Genomic DNA, 25,743 nt, shown 5'->3' with positions numbered 1-25,743 from the left:
TTTCCCAAAGGGCATTGTGATGGCAATCACTGTTAAATGTGCGTTTGCCTTCTGGTTTTCGGGAAAAACATCAAACTACCATTGTTTTGGAACAATTAGTTTAACTCAATCTATTTTAATAAATGCTTATTAGCTATTTTGTCTTAAATCTAAATATTATGCAATTATCTGTTTGACATGGCAGAAAATATTGGTAAAAAACATGGTGAAGAGTAAAATCCAAAGTGGATCTATTCCAAATAATGCCTCCTTTAGCTTAAATCTATCATTTCTATAGAATTCCATCTTTAAATTACCATTCAGTCATTTAGTTATTTTCTGATAGCTGTTTTAAATCAAAGAGGCTATAGACTTGTAATATAATAATTCCATTCAATTAATAGCTCGGTATTCTGTTCCCTAGGAAATTGGAGAATTATTACAAACAAGGGGTAGAGAGTTTGGGGTAACTACTGGAAGGAAAAGAAGATGTGGCTGGTTGGACCTCGTTTTGCTTAAATATGCTCACATGATCAACGGATTTACTGCGTGAGTGTTCTTCAGGAATATTTCAGGAGATAATAGGAAAATTCTAAAATAGGGTTTAGTATTATGGGTTGCAAATTTGAGGTAGTACCCTAATTGAAAACCATCACTCCTTAGCTTCCAAATTGAAATTGTAGTTTGAGATAGAAGTAGACCAAGATATAAGGAAGGGTATACAAGGAGAGGGGCTTCTAAACATCCAAGTTTGGAAGAAAAGAATCATGATACTCTTACAAATGTGTAAGTATAGAGGGAGGCAAGATAGATAAGTAAGTGGGTGGACAGGTAGAAAGGTAAGGAGATCGGTAGAAAGGAAGAGAAAGGGAGGAAGGACAACAGGAAGGACAGAAGGATGACAGGAAGTAAGGGAGAGAGAAAGAGAAAGAACAAGTAAGCAAGCACAGTATATATACAAGGGGAGACAGTATAGCACAATGATGTTTGATTCCCTGGATTCAAATCTCAGACCCATGCATTTTGATTGTATGACTTTGAGCAAGTAAAGTTTTCTGTGCCTCAGTTTCATCATCTTTAAAATTGAGATAATATAGCATTACCTATCTCATAAAGTTGTTTTGAGAGTTAGTTGAGAAATGTAGTGAAAGCACAGAGCACCCTGCCTGACATATTGAAAATGTTCAGTAAAGTTGTTATTAACATATGTACATAAATATATTCTGTTGATTAGATTTAGGTTTTTTAGCATTTAACAAAACTAAAGGATAAAAAATTAATTTGTGGATAAGAATCCCAAACCTAGTCTGTTATCTAATTTCCACAGATTTTCCCTTAAAACCCTGTTTTCCATTCAATTTATTTGGAGATTTTGATGTATCATGAAGAAGTGCTTGATGTGGTTTCCTCACTCCCCTTTGACAATTTCTGACCAGAAGGGTGGAGATGATAGTAACCAGAGTGAAGAAAGGAAGGATGATGGCAGTGTGTAAACATATGTATATAACTAGTGAACCCTTGAGATCATCTATGGTGAAAAGTGAGTTTTGCTGTGTCCCACAGCCACAGAATGCATCCTAAACTCCAGGCACATGTTGTTGATCGATTACAAGAAAGCTAAGCAAGAGTGTGTGGATCAATCAGTGAAAATCTACTCCAATTAGTAGAAAAGTAACTCAGTAGTGAGTCAGTTGAGTCTTTTTAAAATTTGAAGAAGATGCATTAGTATATTGTTCACTAGTGTTTTATGTGTGGCATGCTTAGAATATAATCTTAACCTGTTTTCAGAATTGCTTTGGGACTCTTAGCTTTGCATGAATTTTCCTTTAATCCCTTATCAAATTAGATGTTAGGGCCTTTAAAAGTTTGTTGTTTTAACATCTCCTTTTCTTCCAAAATTAGGTTGGCACTTACCAAATTGGATATTTTGGACATGTTTATGGAAATAAAAGTTGGAGTTGCTTATAAGTTAGATGGTGAAATCATACCTCATTTCCCAGGTACTCATTTTTTTAGACTATGTATAAAGAGTAATATAAAGTAAAAGTATTACAGCAATTTCATAAAGCTCTTCTTTAATAATTTTTGATAGTCACAGACTTGATAGGCTCTTCTGAATAATACAGGTCTATTCACTTAATAGCATTTGTTTCATAGCTGGTTTGCTAGGTCATAGCAAGCATGTGCTCAAACTCAAAATAGGAAAGAACAAACATGGCACTTCTGGCCCCTGAATCCCATCTTCTCTGTTTTGACACCAACTTCCATGTAGGCCTTCCTTGGGAAAAGTGGGGTAGGAGAAAAGAGCCCTGCTTATACTGGTAAGCAGGGTTTCAATACATTACCCTAACCTGTCCTTCAAGCCACATAAATTATTTTCTCTAACCTCTTCTGTGTCTAAAGTAAGTGGATGTAGGGAGACATCCTACTTGAGGCACTATGTGTTTTCAGGCATAGCTATAGTTATAATTTCCTAAGTTACTGAGGGAGTTCCGTAAGTGTTTCCAGCTTTCAGAAATAAGGACTGTTAATTTAATGTAGTTATCCTATAGAAACTAGGAATGTACCAAATGAAGGAAAATTGGTTAGCTTAATGAAACTTGGGTAGACTGGTACTTTTATGGCTTTTTAATGTTAGCCAGTCTTTGGGAAATTGAGCAGAACTGCAAGTTCTTAGAAAATACACATGTATTATTTTTTCTTTACATTTATTAAAAGGTATCTGTTAACATAGATATTATTTACTTTGAAAAACTGGTTTTTCTAGTATATGTTATTTGATGGTTATTTCTGCTTCCACAGTGATTTCAAAAGTTAGTAAACTCAAACACCAAAGAGAATAGTCCAGTCAAATGTGTAATGACAATTAACATGTGGCAAGATCTACTGCAGAACAAATAACTGTTAGTTTTACAGCAAAACTAACAAAAGAAATAAAATTTGTTCATTTTTATTAGCTTAATAAAAATGCTAAATTTAATCAGTTTCTTTTTTGTTGTTGTTTTTTGTTTGTTTTGCATGGGCAGGCACTGGGACTCAAACCCAGGTCTCTAGCATGGCAAGCAAGAATTCTGCCACTGAGCCACCATCACACCACCCTGTCAGTTTCTTTTTAAAGCTGAGTTAGCTGTTTTAGATCATGTTCCTCTGGAAACAAACTAAAATGGAGATCTGAATCCAAAAGTTTTTGGAGAATGCTCTTGGCAGCATTACTTGTGAAGGGATAGGAGGAAGTAGTTGGGATGCAGTGCAGCCAACCCAATGAGAGCCTGTAGAGCTAGGACACCCATTTATAATTGTCCAAAATTGTACCTCTCATCATCCTGTCATTGAATGAAAGCTGTCCCTGGGGAGAGACTGAGCTATGAGTCATCAGCAGGGAGTAATGTCTTCTACCTCCTGGGGACTGAGTGTCTCTGCCTTAAAGGGAGTAATCTGGGCACTGCACCACAGTTTTCAGTACAGTTCACTCCTGTGCTTTTGGGATATACTTACATTGTAAAATAAGTAGACCCCCGTCTGAGAATAGCTCCTGCAGGATTCTGATTGGTCTTTTTTCCTAGGAAAACTTTAAAGAGGAAGGTTAGTGGTATAAATTACTCTCCCTGCTAAGGCTCTTGTTGTGGGAAAATAGAAGCAAGAGTCCCATTAAACTTTAAGCTAAGGCTCTACCTTATCATATTGAATTTTACGTGCCAAAAGCCAACAGTCAAAGAAAGGAGTCAGTCACCATCTGACAGATGTAATTGACCCTGATCATCAATAGGAGATAGGGCTGTTGTTACACAGTGTGGGTGGGGAAGAATACATTTGGCACTCAGATATACATTGGGCATCTCTTGGTACTCCCCTGTCCTTCACTAACAGTAAATGGACTAGTGAATAAACCAAGGCCTAAGAAAGGCATGATGAACAGAAACTCAGACTCCTCGGAATGTGGGTCTGGACTTCCGTCAATACTGGTTATTTCCTTCTTATCCTAATAATTTAGATCCCCCTCATCCTCAGTTAGCATCTCTGGTAGTCTAGATGGCTCACCTGGTGAACTGCATTTTTCAAAGCATTCTACTTCCCTCCTACAATGGCTCTTACCCTATAGAACAAGGTACAAATATGGAAGTTCTGAAACCTACCAAGTGTGTTTATTCCAATTTTATATATGGTGATTGGAGAAATGTCCATTAGGTGAGTCTGTGAATCCAGTGGACTCACAGTGAGCTGGACTTGGGCCAAGAATCCATTTATTGTCTGGCCCCCATGTGGCATCACTATTAACAGGGGGCCATGTGATGTTTTGGGTTTCATGGTATAAATGTCATTTTAAATCCTGCAAGTAACAGTCCCCAAAAGTCGCCTTTCCTCTGTGTATGGCAGAGTACTGAAACATCGATATGGTGTTGCAGAGTTTGACTTCCTGGAATTTGGCTTCTCCTTTAGACAACGATTTCCAGGTGTGAAAATTGGTTCAAATCTGGAAATCAGGAAAGCATTTATTACTTTTTATTGCAATGGCTTCCCTCAGCACCCTAATAATCTATCCTTGATTTATTTTGATTTATAGACTGAGTAATGCCCTTGTTTGTTGCCTGTCTGCCTTGCTCCTAACCATTTCCTTGCCTCTCTAATAGTTTGGACCTTTTGGCTGTCATTTTGGCTTTGCCGCTTGTAATGATAATTAAGCTCACCTTGCTTCTGAAGTTTAAATGCTGCCACCTGGCCTTTATTATTTGAGGGTTCTTATATTCCACTGCTATTAGGTATATGAGTCCTATAAGAAAATCTCTTTCCATTAGTCTTGGGGCTTAGAGGATAATCGTCATAGGGCTTTTCAACAATATTGATGCCCTTCTCGCCATTACAATTCTTATCACTTGGAAAAAGAGTGCCTTCTGGAGGCTCTTGATCAGCTGCTGGGTTTTCTGGCCTTAAATATTTTTTTACTCTTCTCCTTTTGGGACTTCAGTTGTATATATATTAGACTTTTGATATGATCCCATAAGTTCTTAGGTTCTGTTCATTTTCCTTCATTGTTTCTCTTTGTTCTTCAGACTGAATACTTTAATTAATAAAACAATTAGAAATCATTTCAATGTACATGTACAATCAGTAATTCTTAATAACATCACATAGTTGCATATTCATCATTTCTTAGTACATTTGCATCGATTTAGAAAAAGAAATAAAAAGACAACAGAATAAGAATTAAAACAATAATAGAAAGAAAAAAAAAACAAAAACAAAAAACCTATACCTCACATGCAGCTTCATTCAGTGTTTTAACATAATTGCATTACAATTGGGTAGTATTGTGCTGTCCATTTCTGAGTTTTTATATCCAGTCCGTTGTACAGTCTGTATCCCTTCATCTCCAATTATCCCTTCTCTTTTTTTTTTTTTTTAATTAACAGAAAAAAAGAAATTAACCCAACATTTAGAGATCATACCATTCTACACATGCAATCATTAATTCTTAACATCATCACACAGCTGCATGATCATCATTTCTTAGTACATTGCATTGGTTTAGAAGAACTAGCAACAAAACCGAAAAAGATATAGAATGTTAATATAGAGAAAAAAATAAAAGTAATAATAGTAAAATCAAAACAAAACAACACAAAACAAAACAAAAACCTATAGCTCAGATGCAGCTTCATTCAGTGTTTTAACATGATTACTTTACAATTAGGTATTATTGTGCTGTCCATTTTTGAGTTTTTGTATCTAGTCCTGTTGCACAGTCTGTATCCCTTCAGCTTCAATTACCCATTGTCTTACCCTGTTTCTAACTCCTGCTGAACTCTGTTACCAATGACATATTTCAAGTTTATTCTCGAATGTCCGTTCACATCAGTGGGACCATACAGTATTTGTCCTTTAGTTTTTGGCTGGATTCACTCAGCATAATATTCTCTAGGTCCATCCATGTTATTACATGGTTCATAAGTTTATCTTGTCTTAAAGCTGCATAATATTCCATCGTATGTATATACCACAGTTTGTTTAGCCACTCTTCTGTTGATGGAGATTTTGGCTGTTTCCATCTCTTTGCAATTGTAAATAATGCTGCTATAAACATTGGTGTGCAAATGTCCGTTTGTGTATTTGCCCTTATGTCCTTTGAGTAGATACCTAGCAATGGTATTGCTGGGTCGTATGGCAATTCTATATTCAGCTTTTTGAGGAACCGCCAAACTGCCTTCCACAGTGGTTGCACCCTTTGACATTCCCACCAACAGTGGATAAGTGTGCCTCTTTCTCCGCATCCTCTCCAGCACTTGTCATTTTCTGTTTTGTTGATAATGGCCATTCTGGTGGGTGTGAGATGATATCTCATTGTGGTTTTGATTTGCATTTCTCTAATGGCCAGGGACATTGAGCATCTCTTCATGTGCCTCTTGGCCATCCGTATTTCCTCTTCTGAGAGGTGTCTGTTCAAGTCTTTTTCCCATTTTGTAATTGGGTTGGCTGTCTTTTTGTTGTTGAGATGAACAATCTCTTTATAAATTCTGGATACTAGACCTTTATCTGATATATATCATTTCCAAATATTGTCTCCCATTGTGAAGGCTGTCTTTCTACTTTCTTGATGAAGTTCTTTGATGCACAAAAGTGTTTAATTTTGAGGAGTTCCCATTTATTTATTTCCTTCTTCAGTGCTCTTGCTTTAGGTTTAAGGTCCATAAAACCGCCTCCAGTTGTAAGATCCATAAGATATCTCCCAACATTTTCCTCTAACTGTTTTATGGTCTTAGACCTAATGTTTAGATCTTTGATCCATTTTGAGTTAACTTTTGTATAGGGTGTGAGAGATGGGTCTTCTTTCATTCTTTTGCATATGGATATCCAGTTCTCTAGGCACCATTTATTGAAGAGACTGTTCTGTCCCAGGTGAGTTGGCTTGACTGCCTTATCAAAGATCAAATGTCCATAGATGAGAGGGTCTATATCTGAGCACTCTATTCGATTCCATTGGTCGATATATCTATCTTTATGCCAATACCATGCTGTTTTGACCACTGTGGCTTCATAATATGCCTTAAAGTCAGGCCGCGCGAGACCTCCAGCTTCGTTTTTTTTCCTCAAGATGTTTTTAGCAATTCGGGGCACCCTGCCCTTCCAGATAAATTTGCTTATTGGTTTTTCTATTTCTGAAAAATAAGTTGTTGGGATTTTGATTGGTATTGCATTGAATCTGTAAATCAATTTAGGTAGGATTGACATCTTAACTATATTTAGTCTTCCAATCCATGAACACGGTATGCCCTTCCATCTATTTAGGTCTTCTGTGATTTCTTTTAACAGTTTTTTGTAGTTTTCTTATATAGGTTTTTTGTCTCTTTAGTTAAATTTATTCCTAGGTATTTTATTCTTTTAGTTGCAATTGTAAATGGGATTCGTTTCTTGATTTCCCCCTCAGCTTGTTCATTACTAGTGTATAGAAATGCTACAGATTTTTGAATGTTGATCTTGTAACCTGCTACTTTGCTGTACTCATTTATTAGCTCTAGTAGTTTTTGTTGGATTTTTCCGGGTTTTCGACGTATAGTATCATATCGTCTGCAAACAGTGATAGTTTTACTTCTTCCTTTCCAATTTTGATGCCTTGTATTTCTTTTTCTTGTCTAATTGCTCTGGCTAGAACCTCCAACACAATGTTGAATAATAGTGGTGATAGTGGACATCCTTGTCTTGTTCCTGATCTTAGGGGAAAGTTTTCAATTTTTCCCCATTGAGGATGATATTAGCTGTGGGTTTTTCATATATTCCCTCTATCATTTTAAGGAAGTTCCCTTGTATTCCTATCTTTTCAAGTGTTTTCAACAGGAAAGGATGTTGAATCTTGTCGAATGCCTTCTCTGCATCAATTGAGATGATCATGTGATTTTTCTGCTTTGATTTGTTGATATGGTGTATTACATTAATTGATTTTCTTATGTTGAACCATCCTTGCATACCTGGGATGAATCCTACTTGGTCATGATGTATAATTCTTTTAATGTGTTGTTGGATACGATTTGCTAGAATTTTATTGAGGATTTTTGCATCTGTATTCATTAGAGAGATTGGTCTGTAGTTTTCTTTTTTTGTAATATCTTTGCCTGGTTTTGGTATGAGGGTGATGTTGGCTTCATAGAATGAATTAGGCAGCTTTCCCTCCACTTCGATTTTTTGAAGAGTTTGAGGAGAATTGGTACTAATTCTTTCTGGAACGTTTTGGTAGAATTCACATGTGAAGCCGTCTGGTCCTGGGCTTTTCTTTTTAGGAAGCTTTTGAATGACTAATTCAATTTCTTTACTTGTGATTGGTTTGTTGAGGTCATCTATGTCTTCTTGAGTCAAAGTTGGTTGTTCATGTCTTTCCAGGAACCCGTCCATTTCCTCTAAATTGTTGTATTTATTAGCGTAAAGTTGTTCATAGTATCCTGTTATTACCTCCTTTATTTCTGTGAGGTCAGTAGTTTATGTCTCCTCTTCCATTTCTGATCTTATTTATTTGCATCCTCTCTCTTCTTCTTTTTGTCAATCTTGCTAAGGGCCCATCAATCTTATTGATTTTCTCATAGAACCAACTTCTGGCCTTATTGATTTTCTCTATTGTTTTCATGTTTTCAATTTCATTTATTTGTGCTCTAATCTTTGTTATTTCTTTCCTTTTGCTTGCTTTGGGGTTAGCTTGCTGTTCTTTCTCCAGTTCTTCCAAATGGATAGTTAATTCCTGAATTTTTGCCTTTTCTTCTTTTCTGATATAGGCATTTAGAGCAATAAATTTCCCTCTTAGCACTGCCTTTGCTGCGTCCCATAAGTTTTGATATGTTGTGTTTTCATTTTCATTCGCCTCGAGGTATTTGCTAATTTCTCTTGCAATTTCTTCTTTGACCCAGTCGTTGTTTAGGAGTGTGTTGTTGAGCCTCCACGTATTTGTGAATTTTCTGGCACTCTGCCTATTATTGATTTCCAACATCATTCCTTTATGGTCCGAGAAAGTGTTGTGTAAGATTTCAATCTTTTTAAATTTGTTAAGACTTGCTTTGTGACCCAGCATATGGTCTATCTTTGAGAATGATCCATGAGCACTTGAGAAAAAGGTGTATCCTGCTGTTGTGGGATGTAATGTCCTATAAAATGTCTATTAAGTCTAGTTCATTTATAGTAATATTCAGATTCTCTATTTCTTTGTTGATCCTCTGTCTAGATGTTCTGTCCCTTGATGAGAGTGGTGAGTTGAAGTCTCCAACTATTATGGTATATGAGTCTATTTCCCTTTTCAGTGTTTGCAGTATATTCCTCACGTATTTTGGGGCATTCTGATTCGGTGCGTAAATATTTATGATTGTTATGTCTTCTTGTTTAATTGTTCCTTTTATTAGTATATAGTGTCCTTCTTTGTCTCTTTTAACTGTTTTACATTTGAAGTCTAATTTGTTGGATATTAGTATAGCCACTCCTGCTCTTTTCTGGTTGTTATTTGCATGAAATATCTTTTCCCAACCTTTCACTTTCAACCTATGTTTATCTTTGGGTCTAAGATGTGTTTCCTGTAGACAGCATATAGAAGGATCCTGTTTTTTAATCCATTCTGCCAATCTATGTCTTTTGATTGGGGAATTCAGTCCATTGACATTTAGTGTTATTACTGTTTGGATAATATTTTCCTCTAACATTTTGCCTTTTGTATTATATTATCATATCTGATTTTCCTTCTTTCTACACTCTTTTCCATATCTCTCTCTTCTGTCTTTTTGTATCTGACTCTAGTGCTCCCTTTAGTATTTCTTGCAGAGCTGGTCTCTTGGTCACAAATTCTTTCAGTGACTTTTTGTCTGAGAATGTTTTAATTTCTCCCTCATTTTTGAAGGATAATTTTGCTGGATATAGGAGTCTTGGTTGGCAGTTTTTCTCTTTTAGTATTTTAAATATATCATCCCACTGTCTTCTAGCTTCCATGGTTTCTGCTGAGAAATCTACACAAAGTCTTATTGGGTTTCCCTTGTATGTAATGGATTGTTTTTCTCTTGCTGCTTTCAAGATCTTCTCTTTCTCTTTGACCTCTGACATTCTAACTAGTAAGTGTCTTGGAGAACGCCTATTTGGGTCTAATCTCTTTGGGGTGCGCTGCACTTCTTGGATCTGTAATTTTAGGTCTTTCATAAGAGTTGGGAAATTTTCAGTGAAAATTTCTTCCATTAGTTTTTCTCCTCCTTTTCCCTTCTCTTCTCCTTCTGGGACACCCACAACACGTATATTTGTGCGGTTCATATTGTCCTTGAGTTCCCTGATACCCTGTTCAAATTTTTCCATTCTTTTCCCGATAGTTTCTGTTTCTTTTTGGGATTCAGATGTTCCATCCTCCAAATCACTAATTCTATCTTCTGTCTCTTTAAATCTATCATTGTAGCTATCCATTATTTTTTCTATGTTTGCTACTTTATCCTTCACTTCCATAAGTTCTGTGATTTGTTTTTTCAGTTTTTCTATTTCTTCTTTATGTTCAGCCCATGTCCTCTTCATGTCCTCCCTCAATTTATCGATTTCATTTTTGAAGAGGTTTTCCATTTCTGTTCGTATATTCAGGATTAGTTGTCTCAGCTCTTGTGTCTCATTTGAGCTATTGGTTTGTTCCTTTGACTGGGCCATATTCTCAATCTTTTGAGCGTGGACAGTTATCTTCTGCTGCTGGCGTCTGGGCATTTATTCAGATTTCTCTTGGTGTTGGACCCAGCAAGGTTGTAATATTTTTCTGTGAAATCTCTGGGTTCTGTTTTTCTTATCCTGCCCAGTAGGTGGCGCTCGTGGCACACGTTTGTCTGCGGGTCCCACCAGTAAAAGGTGCTGTGGGACCTTAAACTTTGGAAAACTCTCGCCGTCTGGGGGGTTCGCTAGCCGAAACGGCTTGAGCCGGCCCGGGGTCCGAACGCAGGGAGGGTTGCTGGTCGCCGCAGCCAGGGAAAGAGCCCGTCCGAATTTCCTAGTCGGCCCTGGGCAACAAGCGTGGCGGGAGGGCGCCAGCGGCAGCGGCCCGCCCGAGAGAGTGCACGTTCCCCGGGAGTCACGGGTTTGGAAGGGGCCTCCCCCACCCGTCACCGTTCTCCGCGGCCTGGGGGTTTCCGATCCAATTCTCTCAGTTGGTCCGGGGGCTGCGCGTGGTGTGGGCGCCAGCCGTCTTTGTTTCAGGGGACCGCCTCTCCAATTCTCCCAGCCGGCCCGGGAAGGGGGAAGGGAGTAACTCCGGCCGCTTGCCACCCCGCCCGGTAAGGCCCGCGCGCCTCGGCGATCTCACCCGAGCTGCTTCTCTCAGCCAGCCAGCCGTTCCAGGATGGGGTACGCTGTCTTTTTTATCTCTGTTGTGGCTTTGGGCGCTTTCTGTATCGTTTCTACTCCCCTAGTAGGTGTCCTGGAGAAGAAACTAAGATCCGCGCGTCTTACTAAGCCGCCATCTTCCCTGTTCTATCTTTAAGTTCCGTAATTTTTCTGCTCATCTCCAATATGTTTTTTTTTCTTTTTTTTTGGGTGCATGGTTCGGAAATCGAATCCGGGTTTCCCACATGAAAGGCCAGCATTCTACCACTGAACCACCTGTGCACCCTCCAATATGTTCTTAAACTCAACAAGTGAATTTTTCATTTCAGTATTATACTTCTCAACTTTAGAATTTTTATTTAGTCTTTCACTTAATTTCTATTTCTCTGCTGAGATTCACCATCTATTCACTCATTATGACTTAATATAAATATGCTCAAAGAATTAAAAGATAATTACCTGGTTTAAAGTCATTCTCTGTTAAGTCCAGTATCTCTGTCCTTTCTGGCTTGGTTTCTTTTGGCCATTCTTTTCCTTGACTATGGATCACATTTTTCTGTTTCTCAGTCTAATGATTTTTGATTGAATATTATCATTGTTGATAATGTGTGATAAAGATTCAGATTCTATTTTCTTCCTCTGAAAAGTATTCGTTCTTATTTTAGGTGACAGTTTTATTACTAGCGATCATCTTGAGTGGTTAGGAACTTTGTTAGTGTAGTTTTGTAGAAAGCCCAAGGTGCTTCCCAAACCTCTTTAACCCAGTGTGAGTCAGTCTCCAAATTCTGTCTCTCTTGTGCATCTTGGCAGAGCTTGGTTTTAGACTTTGTAATGAGATGTGTATGTGGTGTGGGTGGGCAGTGTTCGGGGAAGGAGGGCCTATAACAGGTCTTACTTTAGGGTATGGTTTTTATTCTTAAGGAGCAGTCTTTTGGTGTCTTAGCTGGATGGTAGGGCTGTTAAGATCTCTTCAATATGGCAGTGTTGGAATTCCAATTTGTGCTCTTTCCCTTCCCTTCTCCCAGCACTGTTTGATCTCTAAAATCATTGTTCATTCTCTATTATGTGGCATCTGCTCTCTGGTAAACCTCCAGTGGTCCTGCTCTTTATATGCCAATTTAACCCTTAATCTTACTCATATGAGATTCCCACAGAGAATTCTGGGGCACCCTTCTCTGTACAGCTCCCTCATCTCTATGACCCACTCATGCTGGTTCTAACTGCTGCAGCCTCCCTGAACTCTGATTTCTATTCACGTCAATGAGATTACTGTTCTCTGCTCAGACGCCAGTGTTCTGAGCTCCAGTCAGAAAATTGTCACCAGGCAGAGAATTGAGTGATTCCAGTTCTCTTTGTGAGTTTCCTTTCTCTCAGGAACTGTAGTATTGTGTCACCTGTTGTCTACTACCTGAAAAGAGTCATGTCATACACTTTGTCCAGTTTTACAGCTTACATGGAAATCAAGTCTGGAACCATGATGTACTCCATTATGACGGGAAGGGGAAACCCTAGTTTCTTTATTCCTTCTTCTATCATCTATCACAACAGGTCTGGCATTTCTACTTAGTTTGGTTTATCACTTTTTCCAATCTTCCAAGAATAGTCCTAGCAGCATGTTTATATCATCTTGGGGTCCTGGCAGGTTATTAAATTTTTTTTATCATGGACCATAGGAGATTAGTACCATAAAAAAAAAAAAAAAAAAACACTCTAAAAAAAAATCCTTCCCCACAGAACTTAGCACCTAGTTTCATACATATTCTCTTGGCTCCTGCTGGTATATGTTGGTTTGGTTCTTTATAGTCTTCAGAATATAACTTCTTTAGCAGGCCCAGCACTTCCATGGCCAGGTTATATTGTGATTTGGCTCTAGATATTGTTTGCTGACCAGGAAGAGAGATGTAGGTAGACTCTGAGAGGGGCACATGATACAGAAGCAGGGCAGAGGCTTCTGTATCATCTTTAAGCAAGGGGGAAGTCTTGGCCTTTAACAGGAAGTAGTAGACCATCTATAGGCCAGAGGGTTTGGGGAATCTGGAGATTCAGGATTTTCGAGTGCATCAACCTAGATGTCTACATCCAAAGTGTCAGGCTTCTACTCTTTCCCAAACAGGGCTCTTACTTTGTCATAGAAGACTTGCTAGGTTTGGAGTTCTTTGTCTTTATGGTTGAGTTCCAGGCCTGATGCCCAGCTTTTTCTACCCTCCAGTAATGGAGATGAGTTTCTCTCTATATGCTGCCAAGGAGGCTCTCTGACTTTTGCACTCTGCCTTAAACTGATGATTAAGCACCCTCAGCCTTTCATTGCCTTTCTCCAGTTCATGTTTCAAGCTCATCCAATTTCGTTATTGCATTGCTCTTATTTATCAGTGCTTAAGATATTGCCAGTGCTTTACCTTTCATCAGTATGGCATCCAGTTCGCTACTACTACAGCATGTTAGGAGCTGTCCATATTCTACCCATCATCAGTGCCAGCCAGCTGGCCTGTGATGCAGTTCCAGAATCCCATTTTAGAGCCTTCTTTTTTGAAACCACTCCTAGCCTCACCTGTCTTAGGTTGAGTTTCCTGGGAAATACTCCAGTATGGACATTTGCACATAGGAAGTTTGTTTGGAAGTACTCTGAGTAATATCTGTGAGGGAATGAGAAGGCAGGATTAGGTATAGAGAAATTAAACTACAATGTAGTTACAAAAAAAGCCTTTAGCGGATCCCATGGGAAGCCCTAGAGCTAGAAAGCCCTTCAGATTTGTCCCAAATTAAGGTAAATGTCCAGGTCCTATCTGTCTCCACATCAACAAGACTTCTCCCTCAAATGGAGGATGATTCCTGAGGAGGTTCTAGACTGTGAGAGGTTAAGCAGGCAATATTCCCAGCAACTGAGCGAATGAATGTTCTAATCCTAAAAAGGGAAATCTGAATTATATAGCATATACCATACTGTTTCTAGTGAGAAAAACCATCGTTAACTATTTTTGGTTTAATTTCCAGCTAGGCTTTTTATACACAGTCACAGAAATAATAGATTTCTCAGGTGCAATCAGGTCTGCAAGCCTAACTTTCTGTGAAGTTACTGCCATTGATTGTACAGATCCATAATCCCTAATACTTACTGTAGAAATCCAAAAAGCATCAATTTGAAAGCTTTACGTATGTTACCTGCTTTAGTTTGTTAATGCTGTCAGAACTGCAATATGCCAGAAATGTTTTGGCTTTTATAAAGGGAATGTATTGTTATGAGTTTACAGTTCTAAGGTCATAAAAATGTCCAGAGTAAGGCATCCAGAGAAAGATACCTTGACTCAAGAAAGGCTGATCTGGGAAGGCACATGGCTGGCCTCTGCTGTCCTTTGGCTTCTGGTTTCAAATAGCTTTCCCAGGGGTGCTTTCTTTCTGCATCTCTACACATCTCTGTATATGTTGACTCTGAGCTTTTTACAGAATGGTTCCCTCTTAAAGGACTCCAGTAAGCAGATTAAGACCCACCTTGAATGGGCTGAGACATATATTCATGGAAACAATTTAACCAAAAAGATCCCACCCTACAATATCAAATCATGATTAAAGAACATGGCTTTTCTGGGGTACCCAGTAGTTTCAAACCAGCATGGTATCAAAACTTCTTGACAGCAAAACCTGATGTTCACTGATGCTGATTGATTGCATGTTCTTTATCTGCTTAGAGTGAATGATTCTATGTGTTGTTCCATAAATTTGTATATATGATTATAGGTTACTACCCCCAATGCCATATACACTGTTTTCCCTTTCTAAAATCTGGGAAATTTTAAATTCCAAAACACATCTGATTCCAAGAATGTTAATAGATTTTGTGACCCTCAGTATATCAAAAAGTTGTTTGTCAGTAGGCAGTCAACCATGAACTAATTTGTTCTTTAACTTTTAGCAAACCAAGAAGTCTTAAATAAAGTTGAGGTTCAATATAAGACTCTCCCAGGATGGAACACAGACATATCAAATGCAAGAACATTTAAAGAACTCCCTATTAATGCACAAAATTATGTTCGATTTATTGAAGATGAACTTCAAATCCCAGGTAACTATAAACATTTTATGAACAACTACTTAATCTTTATTGTTTTCTGTTTTTAACTTAACCCATCTCCCAACCATAACCCCTGGCAACCACGGATCTGTTCTCCATTGCTATATTTTGTCATTTCAAGGTTATTATATAAATGGAATCATACAGTATATTCATCAAGTCATAACAGATAAAAAAAGATCAGTTTTACATTTGCAGAGTGCTCATGATTTGCCAATATTCATCTGTAAATCACCCTTCATATGCCTGAAAATAATATATTATCTCTCAATCCTTTTTGACCCTGTCTTTAATTCTGTTAGTCTGTTTTTCTCTGTTATTCACTCTTTCTTTCTCCTTCTTAATAATAATTCCTTTTGAATCTTCACCATCACCAAAAATGGTTTGTTTTTTTCTTCTAGGGTGAAACCACCTTTGAGACTTGCAGGTGGGGTGGGGTGGGGAGTTTACTGAATAGGCATTAAGAAATAAGATTCGGAAAATAGGAAATCCCATTTGAAAAAAATATAAAAGAATAAAGAATGGATAAACTTTAAAAAAATAATAATAAGATGGCCAGGAGTTAGGCATAAGTTATGTGAATTTTTTTAACACATTGCTTTTTTTTTTCTATTTGTATTGATAGAGATTTGAGAGATGAGAAAAAGTGAAATTGATGGGAAGTATCCTTCAAACAAAATCTGTTAGGAAATTGGATAGAGGGAAATACTAGTGGTCACTGAGAGGGAGGGGTAAGGGGTATGGTATGTATGAGTTTCTTCTTTTTGCTTTTCATTTCTTTTTCTGGAGTGATACAAATGTCTAAGAAAGATTATGGTGATGAATATACAGCTATGTGATGATATTGTGAGCCATTGATTGCACACCAAGTACGGAATATCCATATGTTAAAGAGTGTTAGTGTTTGTATGTTGTTTGGTTTTATCAATAAAATTTAAAAAAAGCAATCTAGTATGTATTTAGAATAAGTATATGATTTTGTAATGTGGTTCATTGTAAACATGAATCTTACTTTCCAAACTGCTAGCTGTCCCTCCCAGCTAGATGTCAAATTTAGTAGGTATATTTGCTTACCATTCTTATTCAGCATTTTAAAAAATACACAGCAGTGAGTCTGACAGTGACTTCTGAAGAATATTGCATAGGTTTATCTTAACAGTACCCTATGGAACCTATTAATTCTGCTGAGCAAACTCCTAACTACCCTGGGCTGGATCTTGACTACATTCTCATTGGAAATAGGCAAAATACAAAAGAATAGCAAAAAAAGCACATAGAGAAAAAGAGTTCCCCCACTTTTCCTCTATCTCTTAATCCCAAAGATTGAACAGTATAAACAAACTTACACTATTCTTACTCTGTTTTTTTTTCCAGTTAAATGGATTGGTGTAGGTAAATCCAGAGAGTCTATGATTCAACTCTTCTAAGGATTTCGAGTGACTCAAGAAACACTCCTTGAGAGGGGAAAAAAGAGACTTTCTTAAACATTTCATTTATGATCTACAAATTCAAGAATAAAAACATTGAATTGGGTTTTAAGCCCTGCGGTTGTTTCCAGTACTTTATGATGGATGGCTGTTGCGGAAATAAACTTTGGCATATTCCAGTGTCAGCTTTCCTTAGCTGGCATAATTGCTGAATCATTTGTTGCTCCTGCTGCTCGTGGTGCCACATTTTATTTTAATGTTTAGTAATGGTATAATCCATGTTGTTTGAAATTTAAAATAGTATTATTTTCAGCATAGTTTTTCTTCATTATTGTCATTGTATGGTTTTACCCCTATTAGTTGGTAAGAACATTTAATGCAGTTTTGCACAAGTATTTTTACATTCTGATCATTCAGTTTTGTCATTGTAATTTTTACTCTTAGAAAATGATGAAATGACAGGAGTTCTGTAAACTTTAGTAATACTATAAATTCCGTTCAAATTGTGAACTGTTTATTTTCTGTTGAGACCATTGCAAAATCGAACTGTTGGGGGAGGAAGGTATTCATGGGTCCTTTAATTTGTATAGAATACAGAACTTATTTCTCCCTAAGTTATTTAATAAATTGAGCATTTAATTAAATGTTAAGAAGAAAAGTGTTCCCCAAAGCAACCTTAATGTTTAAAAAAAAATTAGTTATTAAAAGATCTGTTGTGATATTTGGTGGATATTTTTCTTTAATTTCAGACATTAACTTTGAAACGTGTATCTTTCCTTTTTTATCTTACCATTATTTCTGAATCTAATGGATTGCTTTTTCAACATTGTGCCTGCCAGTATGCCTACAAAATCACCTGTAAGCATCAATGTGAACCCATATTGTTGGTCATAATTTTGATCATGCCTTTATTTCTCTTTTCTTGAAAAAAGAGGTATTGTTTTTGATAATTAGGCTTATACATATTGTGTTGTAGATTATCCTTTAATGAACTATTTTAAATGTTTAAATTAGGTGCCACTTAAATTTATTTTATTATACCATCGATAGCTGATTAAAAAGAACCAAATATTTGTAGTATACCTTGTGTATTGTGTTTTGTTCTGAGATAAGTAATACTTAACAATACTAGTTACAGGAAGGAGCTTTATCCCTGCAATATGGATATAAAGTAGGAAGAGATCAAAAACAGAATCTTTGCAAGAATCTGAATGGGTTTTATCTTCAGTAGATTTCCTATCCTTGGTTCAAGAAAAATTCTAAAGTAGGAGCAGCCTTGTTGGACTCACTAAATAAAAGAATAGTATATATGAACCTACAAGCCCACTGCTGATCACTAATGACCTCCAGTCAAAATAAAGTTCTAATAGAAATTAATTGGCCTTTATTTCTACTTACTCTTGCATCTCCCTACTTAGACTTCAAATTAAATTAGCTACCCAGAGATAAAAGCTATACTGCAAGTAGCATTTTAAAATCCACATTCTTATCTTGACTTTAAAATTGTATCACTGACCCAGAGTGATCTGAACAGTGAATAAAAAAATATTTCCTAAGTCCCCTTGGGGGAATGGCGAGAAGGGGGGAAAATTCAACTTCCCCGTTTGGAGAATCCCTGATATTCTCGCAAGCAGTGGGGACAACCAAATCAAGAGGCCGAGCCCTCAATCTTGGGGGTTGTTCATATGAAACTTATCCCTGCAAAGGATAGACTAAGCCTACTTAAAATTAGGCCTAAGAGTCACCCCCAGAGAACCTCTTTTGTTGCTCAGATGTGGTCTATCTCTCTCAGTCAACACGGCAGGCAAACTCACTGCCCTCTTCCTCTCTATGTGGGACACTACTTCCAGGGGTGTAAACCTCCCTGGCAACATGGGACAGAAATCCGAGAATGAGCTGGGGCTCAGCAACAAGGGATTGAGAAAACCTTCTCGACTGAAAGAGGGAAGAGAAATGTGACAAAAAAAAAATGTCAATGGCTGAGAGATTTCAAACAGTCAAGAGGTTATCCTGGAGGTTATTCTTACATATTATATAGATATCCCCTTTTTGGTTTAAGGTGTATTAGGCTAGAGGGAAGTGCCTGAAACTGTAGAGCTGTGTTCCAGTAGCCATGTTTCTTGAAGATGATTGTATAATGATAAAGCTTTTGCAATGTGACTATGGGATTGTGAAAACCTTGTGTCTGCTGCTCCTTTTATCTGCAGTATTGACAGATGAGTAAAATATGGATTAAAAATAAATAAATAATGGGAACAAATGTTAAAATAAATTGAGTAGATTGAAATACTAGTGAACAATGAAAGGGACTGGTAAAGGGTATAGAAAAAAATAGATGGAACAAAGTTTAAAATCTATTGAGTAGATGGAAATACTAGTCAATGAGGGGGAGGGGTAAGGGGCATGGAATGTGTTAGTTTTTTTCTTTTTGCTTTTTATTTCTTTTTCTGGAGTGATGCAAATGTTCTAAAAAATGATCATGGTGATGAATATACTACTATGTGGTGATATTTGAGCCATTGATTGTATACACCATACACAGAATGTTAGTATGTCAAGAATGCTTGTGTTTGTATGTTGTTTTGGTTTGATAATACAAAATAAATTTTTAAAAAATTACATCACTGAACATGTTTTTAGTAATGGTCCAGAAGCAGATATAAAGAACCCATTCTTAAAGTCAGGAGTGTTCTTATTTTATTACCAATAAGCCCCTTTTTGATGTTGCTAGTCATTCACTCATTTTCAGTCAGAGTGTTTCTTTCCTGTTTTTCTTTAAAAGCAAGCTGCTTGCTAATTGGCTTGGTTAAAAGAGAGGGTCTGTTCTTTAGATATAGCTCAGTCTTTCAGATCATAAATAACTATTAAAATAATCATTCTTTATTGAGCAAATATATATGCCAGATTTTGCTAGGAACCAAGTATGAGGCGGTAACAAGTTCACAATCTTCCTGAAATTTGTTGTGGGGACAGTGTATCAAATAAACATTTATAAATGATGGTATGTACCACGATGGGAAAGTACAGGGTACTATGAAAGAGAACCTAATCTAAATTTGGAAAGGGCCAGAGAAGCACCTTTAAAAGAGGTAACATTTAAACTAAGATCAAAATGATGAGTAGCCAGTGCTTGCTTCACATATACTAAATGTGAAGCACATACACTAAAATTGGAATGATACAGAGAAGATTAGCATGGCCTCTACGCAAGGATGACACACAAATTCGTGAAGCATTCCATATTTAAAAAAAAAAAAAAAAAGAAAGGATGAGTAGCCAGACATAATGTGCAAAGAAAGGCCCAGAGACCAGAAAGAATTTGGAGAGTTGGAGCAACTGAACAAAATGAGCAAGGAGCAAATGAAGCTGATTAGGTTGGCAGTAACCTAAAGGAAGTCTTCCTAAAGGAAGACTAAGCCAAGTAACCAAAACACGTTTCATATGGAAGAAGAGGAGTGTAGGTCAGAATGGAATATATATGCTTAAAGAGGCACGTTGAGAGCAAAGAAAAATTGCTAGAACTACAAATCATGTGCTTTATTTTTATACATCAATAGAGGGGAATTGGATGGCAGGAAAAAAAATCTTAATGGGGAGAGGACCTATTTGTTCTTCATTGATTATATATAATAGATATCTATAGTGGTTATTTTTATATAAATTGATAATGTATACTTACATACCATATATTATTTATTGATTAATTCTACCTTAATTGTTCAAATATAGGTTGTATGGGAATACCAATCCCTCATAAATTGGCATATGAATTTATTGCCATTCCAATAAGAATCACCACTATTTCTTTGTAACTGGACAAAATTATATTGAAGCCTATGTGGAGAAACTAACATGCAAGAAACTCTAAGACATTTTGCAAAAGGAAATTCTTGAGGTAAGAGGGTTTTGCCCACCAAGTGTTAAAACATTATAAAAATACAATGATGAAAATGTGGTATTTATATGGGAAAGAACAAATTCATAAGAGGTATGGAATACATACTCTAGTAATTGATGCAAACAGATAAGGGAAATTAATATATGCTAAAATGGCATTTTGTTTCTGTGGGGAAAAAGGCATAAAAAAAAGGGTGATAGCATAACTAGTTAACATGGAAGTAAACAGTTATTGAATATAAATTTCAGATGGAATAAAATTTTATATTATAAAAGTTTTAAGTAATGAAAAATAATATAGGAAAAACATTCGCAAGAAAAACAGTAAACTCGCAAACTCTAAAAAAGAAAATGCACAGATTTGACCAAATAAAATTTGTTTTCATATAATAAACAGTTTTTAAAAACCTGAGAAAACAGACAAAAAAAAAAACTTGGGGGAAAAATACTTTCAATGCATATCCCTGATATGCGAGCTGCCACAAATCAGAAAAGACAACCAATAGAATGTCTTTTTCTACTGAACAAGAAAATCACAGAAAATAAATATAAATGGCAAAAAAAACATGAAAAGAGGCCCAACTTCCCGTATGACAGAAAATGCAAATTAAATGAGATACCACTTGATAAATATGAAAAATAAGTGCTACTAAGGATATGGAGAAATCAGCACCTCCTTACACTGCTAGTAGGAATGTGAGTTACTACAAATTTAGGGGGAAACAATTGGCAATACCTGCTAAAGTTTGTATTTGCAAATCCTTTGACCGATCAGCAATTCTATTACAGGAAAGAAAAAAAGCAACCCTATTTTATTTTGCATGTAATTGGAAACAATCAGTGTCAATTAATAGTAGCATACCATGGTCTTCTATGGAAACTTGAAAAAAATTGTTAGATCTATACATATTGATTATAAAAATGTGACATGCATACTGGCATATGAAAACAGCAAGTGTTCTATAGTATGAAGGGGACTTTGAGTCTTACTTTATACAGCTTTGTATTGTTTACATTTTACTTTATTATTTTCAAGAAATGAATTTATAGTGGATACTGAGAATAAATAAATTTGTATTTCAGGTGGACCTGAGAACTGAGTAAATTCAGTGATTAATTTAGGCATCCACATTACAAATCATGGTCAATATAACTTTGAATATGTATGATTGGTATGTTGGTTTAGATGGAGTCTCATCATAGGCATTTGGTGTCATTTTACAGGCTATCTCTTTAGAAACTATTATCTCAGCCATGTGAACATCTACAGTGACGCAAATAAGAGAGATTTTGGACAAATGATGAGTGTACGTAATAGATCCCTGCAGTCATGTATCTAATGAAGCTAAAAGATTACCTAGTTTGAAGATGTTTCCAGAATATGGGGGGAGAAAATATTATTGGCTCTAACTTGTTCTCCACTTTTTTTGTTGTTGTTAAGGTTAAAGAATAGTTTTGCTATTGGAAACACCAAGATAGACACCATTAGCCTAAATATTCATCTTGAACATCATCTGTCTTAGTAGATGAGAATGAAAATAAGATTTTTTATGCATAGCCTTGAACCATCTGTCTTCCTTACCTTCTTTAGATACTCCTTGTTTTGTTGTTTATTTTCCTCAAAGTGATATATGCATCTGGTTTTTATTCAAACAATTTTAATGAGGTCTAATTGATATTATAAAATTCACCTGTTTTAAAAATACAGCTCCACGATATAGCAAATTTACAGAGCTGTGCAACTATCATCACCAAAATCCAAAATTTGGAAGATTTCCATTACCCCATAAAGATCCCTTGTGCCCATTTGTGGTGACTCCCCAATCTTATCCCCAACTTCACTAATTTACTTTGTCTCAATAGATTAGCCTCTTGCCCATTTCACAAAAGTGAAATCATACATATGTGGTCTTTTGCATCTGACTTCATTTAACAATGTTTTGAGGTTGTACCATGTACTTCATTCCTTTTAATTACTGAATTTAATATTCCATTTTATGGATATACCACATTTTGTTCATCCTTTTACCTGTTTATGCACACCTGGGTTGTTTCTAGTTTGGGGCTATTTTGAATAATGCTACTGTGAATATTTGCATGTATTTCTGTGAACATCTGTTTTCAATTCTCTTGGATAGATACATAGGACTGGAATTGTTGGGTGGTATGTTACTATTATAATTTTTTTAAAGAAGCTTCCTAAGTACACCACTTCTACATTGCCACCAACAATATATGAGGGTTTGCTCGGCTCGGGCCCAGGCCCCCTGGAGTGGCCGCGGAGGTGCGGCCGAGACCGCGCAGCACGGGAGGCGGGATCCGTACGAAATACATCAGAATGAGTTATACAGAAAAACCCGATGAAATCACAAAAGCTGAATGGATGGAAGAACGCAGTAACTTACATATTCAGCGAGCAGACATGAATCGTCTCATTACGAACTATCTTGTTACAGAGGGCTTTAAAGAAGCAGCTGAGAAGTTTTGAATGGAATCTGGAATTGAACCTAGTGTGGATCTAGGAACACTTGATAAGCGAATCAAAATCCGAGAGATGATATTGAAAGCAGCAGCACTTGATTGAACTGATCCGGCAGCGTGAGACGGAGGCTGCCCTGGAGTTCGCACAGACGCAGTTGGCAGAACCAGGTGAAGAAAGCAGGGAGTGCCTGACAGAAATGGAGCGGACACTAGCTTTGCTGGCCTTTGATAACCCCGAGGAGTCACCTTGGGGAGACCTCCTTAACATGATGCAGAGGCAGAAGGTGTGGAGTGAAGTTAACCAAACTGTCTTACATTATAAAAATCGTGAGTCAACACCCAAGCCGGCAAAATTACTGAAACTACTACTTTGGGCTCAGAACGAGCTGGACCAGAAGAAAGTAAAGGTAATTAATAGGTTACATACAACAGAAGCTGAAAGAAAAATAGCAGGAGAGGTAGAGATAAAAGCGTACATTTAAAAAAAAAACTCCAGACAGTTCAGCATATTCCTCATTATTTTTAATTAATGTATATAAGATCATTTGCATGCATAATTAATATATCAATTTGACATATTAATACTAGAGCCCGTGAGATGTGTAGTAACAGAAAGGTTCTCACACAGGGTCACCCGTGAACTCTCGGGATGGGACGGGGTTTGTCACGGGGTTTGTCATGTGCTTGAAATGTTAAGTGGTATTTTATTCACCTGTCCAAGCTAATGCTAAAAACCAATGTGAGCTAAATGTTGGTGAAACTAAAAATTCCGATGTTATTCTTGTTTTCCTTGCTTAAGAGAATATAGTTACTTTTCCCATGATCTGTTCATAGGCTACAAGTTGCCTTTCAATGTAGTGGCTTTGTTTACTTACCCTATTTGCCACCATTTTAGCATTTTTTTTTCCCTGCAAAAAGCTAAAAATTAAGTCATTTTGTGATAAAGTTACAGTATAATTTGTTTTTTCTGCTTTTGTCTCAAATTTGGATCTCACTGTTGTGTTTATTAAAATTGAGCTGTTTTACAGAGGGAGTTTCTTTCTACACTTTCTTGTTGAAAGTGCCTTGAAATAAATAAAATTTTAGAATATTTTGTACTCTAAAAAAAATATATGAGGGTTTCTGTTTCTACAATTCCTTGTCAACACTTGCTGTTTTCTGTCTTTTGATAACAACCATTCTAATACTGTGAAATGCTTTTTCATTATGGTTTTAATTTGCATTTTCATAATGAGACTAATGATGTTACAACATTTTTTCATGTACATTCAAAGATCATTTTGGTGAAATGTCTATTAAAATATTTTGCCTATTTTTGGTTATCTGTCTTTGAAATGATAAGAGGTCACTATATATTCTGGATACAGGTCCTTTATAATATATATATATTTTCCCCAGTCTGTGGCTTATCATTTCATGTTTTTAATGATGTCTTTTGAAGTGCAAAAGTTTTTTATTTTGACCAGGTCGAATTTGTCAGTTTTTTACTTAATAGATTGTGGTTTTGGTATCACATCTAAGAAATCTTTGCCTAACTCAAGGTCGCAAAGTTTTTTTATGTTAAACATTTAGGCCTATACTCTATTTTAAGTTAACTTATGTGTATGGTATGGATTAAGGGTCTAAATGTATCTTTCTGCACGTAGGTATCCAATTGTCCCAACACCACTGTTGAAAAGACTATTCTTTTCCCAGTGAATTACCTTGAACCTTTGAGCTATATATTTGTCCTTATGCCAGTATTAATACTGTAGTTTGATGATATATTTTAATATTACGATGTGCAAGCCCTCCAACATCTTTTTCAAGGTTGTTTTGACTATTCTGGGTCATTTGCATACTGTATAATTTTTAGGGCCAACTTGTCAATTTCTGCAAAAAAGAAAATAGCCTGATGGAATTTTGATAAAGACTGTGTTGAATCTGCAGGTCAGTTTGGAAAAAAATCCATTTTAATAACTGTTGTAGGCAGAATTATAGCTTTCTAAAGATGTCCTTTCCCTACTCCTGGGAAAATGTGTATTTTACGTTACATGGCACCCTGTGGGGAATCAGGTGTGAGGAACTGTCCTAAGTGCTGCTCTGGCCATTGTTATTGCTGTGAGTAATTTAAGTCTGATTTCTGATTCAGTGGCCTGGTGTTTCTGTGAAAGTAGGGTAATATCCCAGACCCTTTACGATTTCTGATTTAACAACTGATTTTCTGATGCTAAATTAGCCTTGCATTCCTGTGCTAAATCCCACTTAGTCATGGTGTAAATGTTGTAGGATTTGGTGTGCAAATAATTTTGAGGATGTTTGTACCTATAGTCATGAGAAATATTGTCCTGCAGTTTGTCATGTATTTCTTTCTTGTAATGTTTTATTCTCACTTTGGTATCTGGATACTACTGGCTCCTTAAATAAGTTAGGAAGTGTTCTTTCTTGAAGAATGGTGTCATGGTCAGGTTCATATGTCAACTTGGCCAGGTGGTGGTGCCCAGCTGTCTTCTCGGGCAAGCACTGGCCTGTCTGTTGCTATGTGACATTTCATGGGCTTAATTCATGACCCTGTTGGCTGCATACACAGCTGATTGCATTTGCAATCAGTAA

At 36.6% G+C, this 25,743-nt stretch overlaps 1 protein-coding gene, 1 long non-coding RNA gene, 1 other non-coding gene and 1 pseudogene across 7 annotated transcripts in view; 3 read left to right on the top strand and 1 right to left on the bottom strand.

Annotated features, from left to right (window-relative positions):
• The window catches only part of ADSS2 (adenylosuccinate synthase 2), a 53,429-nt gene extending 35,576 nt beyond the window's left edge, over positions 1–17,853 (top strand). For 2 of the 3 annotated variants that reach the window (XM_077168510.1, XM_077168512.1), the window contains 4 exons: positions 404–528; positions 1,882–1,979; positions 15,188–15,337; positions 16,721–17,853. In XM_077168510.1, coding sequence (XP_077024625.1) covers positions 404–528; positions 1,882–1,979; positions 15,188–15,337; positions 16,721–16,773 — 426 coding nt within the window. In that variant the 3' untranslated portion in view covers positions 16,774–17,853. Of the gene's footprint in view, positions 1–403; positions 529–1,306; positions 1,515–1,881; positions 1,980–15,187; positions 15,338–16,720 lie in introns of those variants that run through there. The other variant, XM_077168511.1, reaches the window with a different exon arrangement.
• LOC143690827 (uncharacterized) lies at positions 2,007–16,889 on the bottom strand. Of its 3 annotated transcripts, none has more exons than XR_013179207.1 (5): positions 16,693–16,889; positions 13,829–13,913; positions 4,113–4,450; positions 3,475–3,547; positions 2,007–2,257 (listed from the first exon to the last, which is right to left on the bottom strand). It is a non-coding gene; the product is annotated as an uncharacterized LOC143690827 (long non-coding RNA). The 3 variants fall into 3 exon arrangements; XR_013179206.1 differs by having other exon boundaries at positions 2,007–2,253; XR_013179208.1 differs by lacking the exon at positions 4,113–4,450.
• Positions 17,854–19,914: 2,061 nt separating the features above from the next.
• LOC143642972 (U6 spliceosomal RNA) lies at positions 19,915–20,020 on the top strand. Its single transcript, XR_013156029.1, has one exon. It is a non-coding gene; the product is annotated as a U6 spliceosomal RNA (small nuclear RNA).
• A 1,698-nt stretch (positions 20,021–21,718) lies between these two features.
• Positions 21,719–24,117, top strand: LOC143689506 (glucose-induced degradation protein 8 homolog pseudogene; annotated as a pseudogene).
• Positions 24,118–25,743: the final 1,626 nt, after the last annotated feature.

Source organism: Tamandua tetradactyla, chromosome 7 (assembly GCF_023851605.1).
Source record: "Tamandua tetradactyla isolate mTamTet1 chromosome 7, mTamTet1.pri, whole genome shotgun sequence".
Classification (NCBI taxonomy): Eukaryota; Metazoa; Chordata; class Mammalia; order Pilosa; family Myrmecophagidae; genus Tamandua; species Tamandua tetradactyla.
This window is presented reverse-complemented; position numbering and strand designations above follow the sequence as displayed.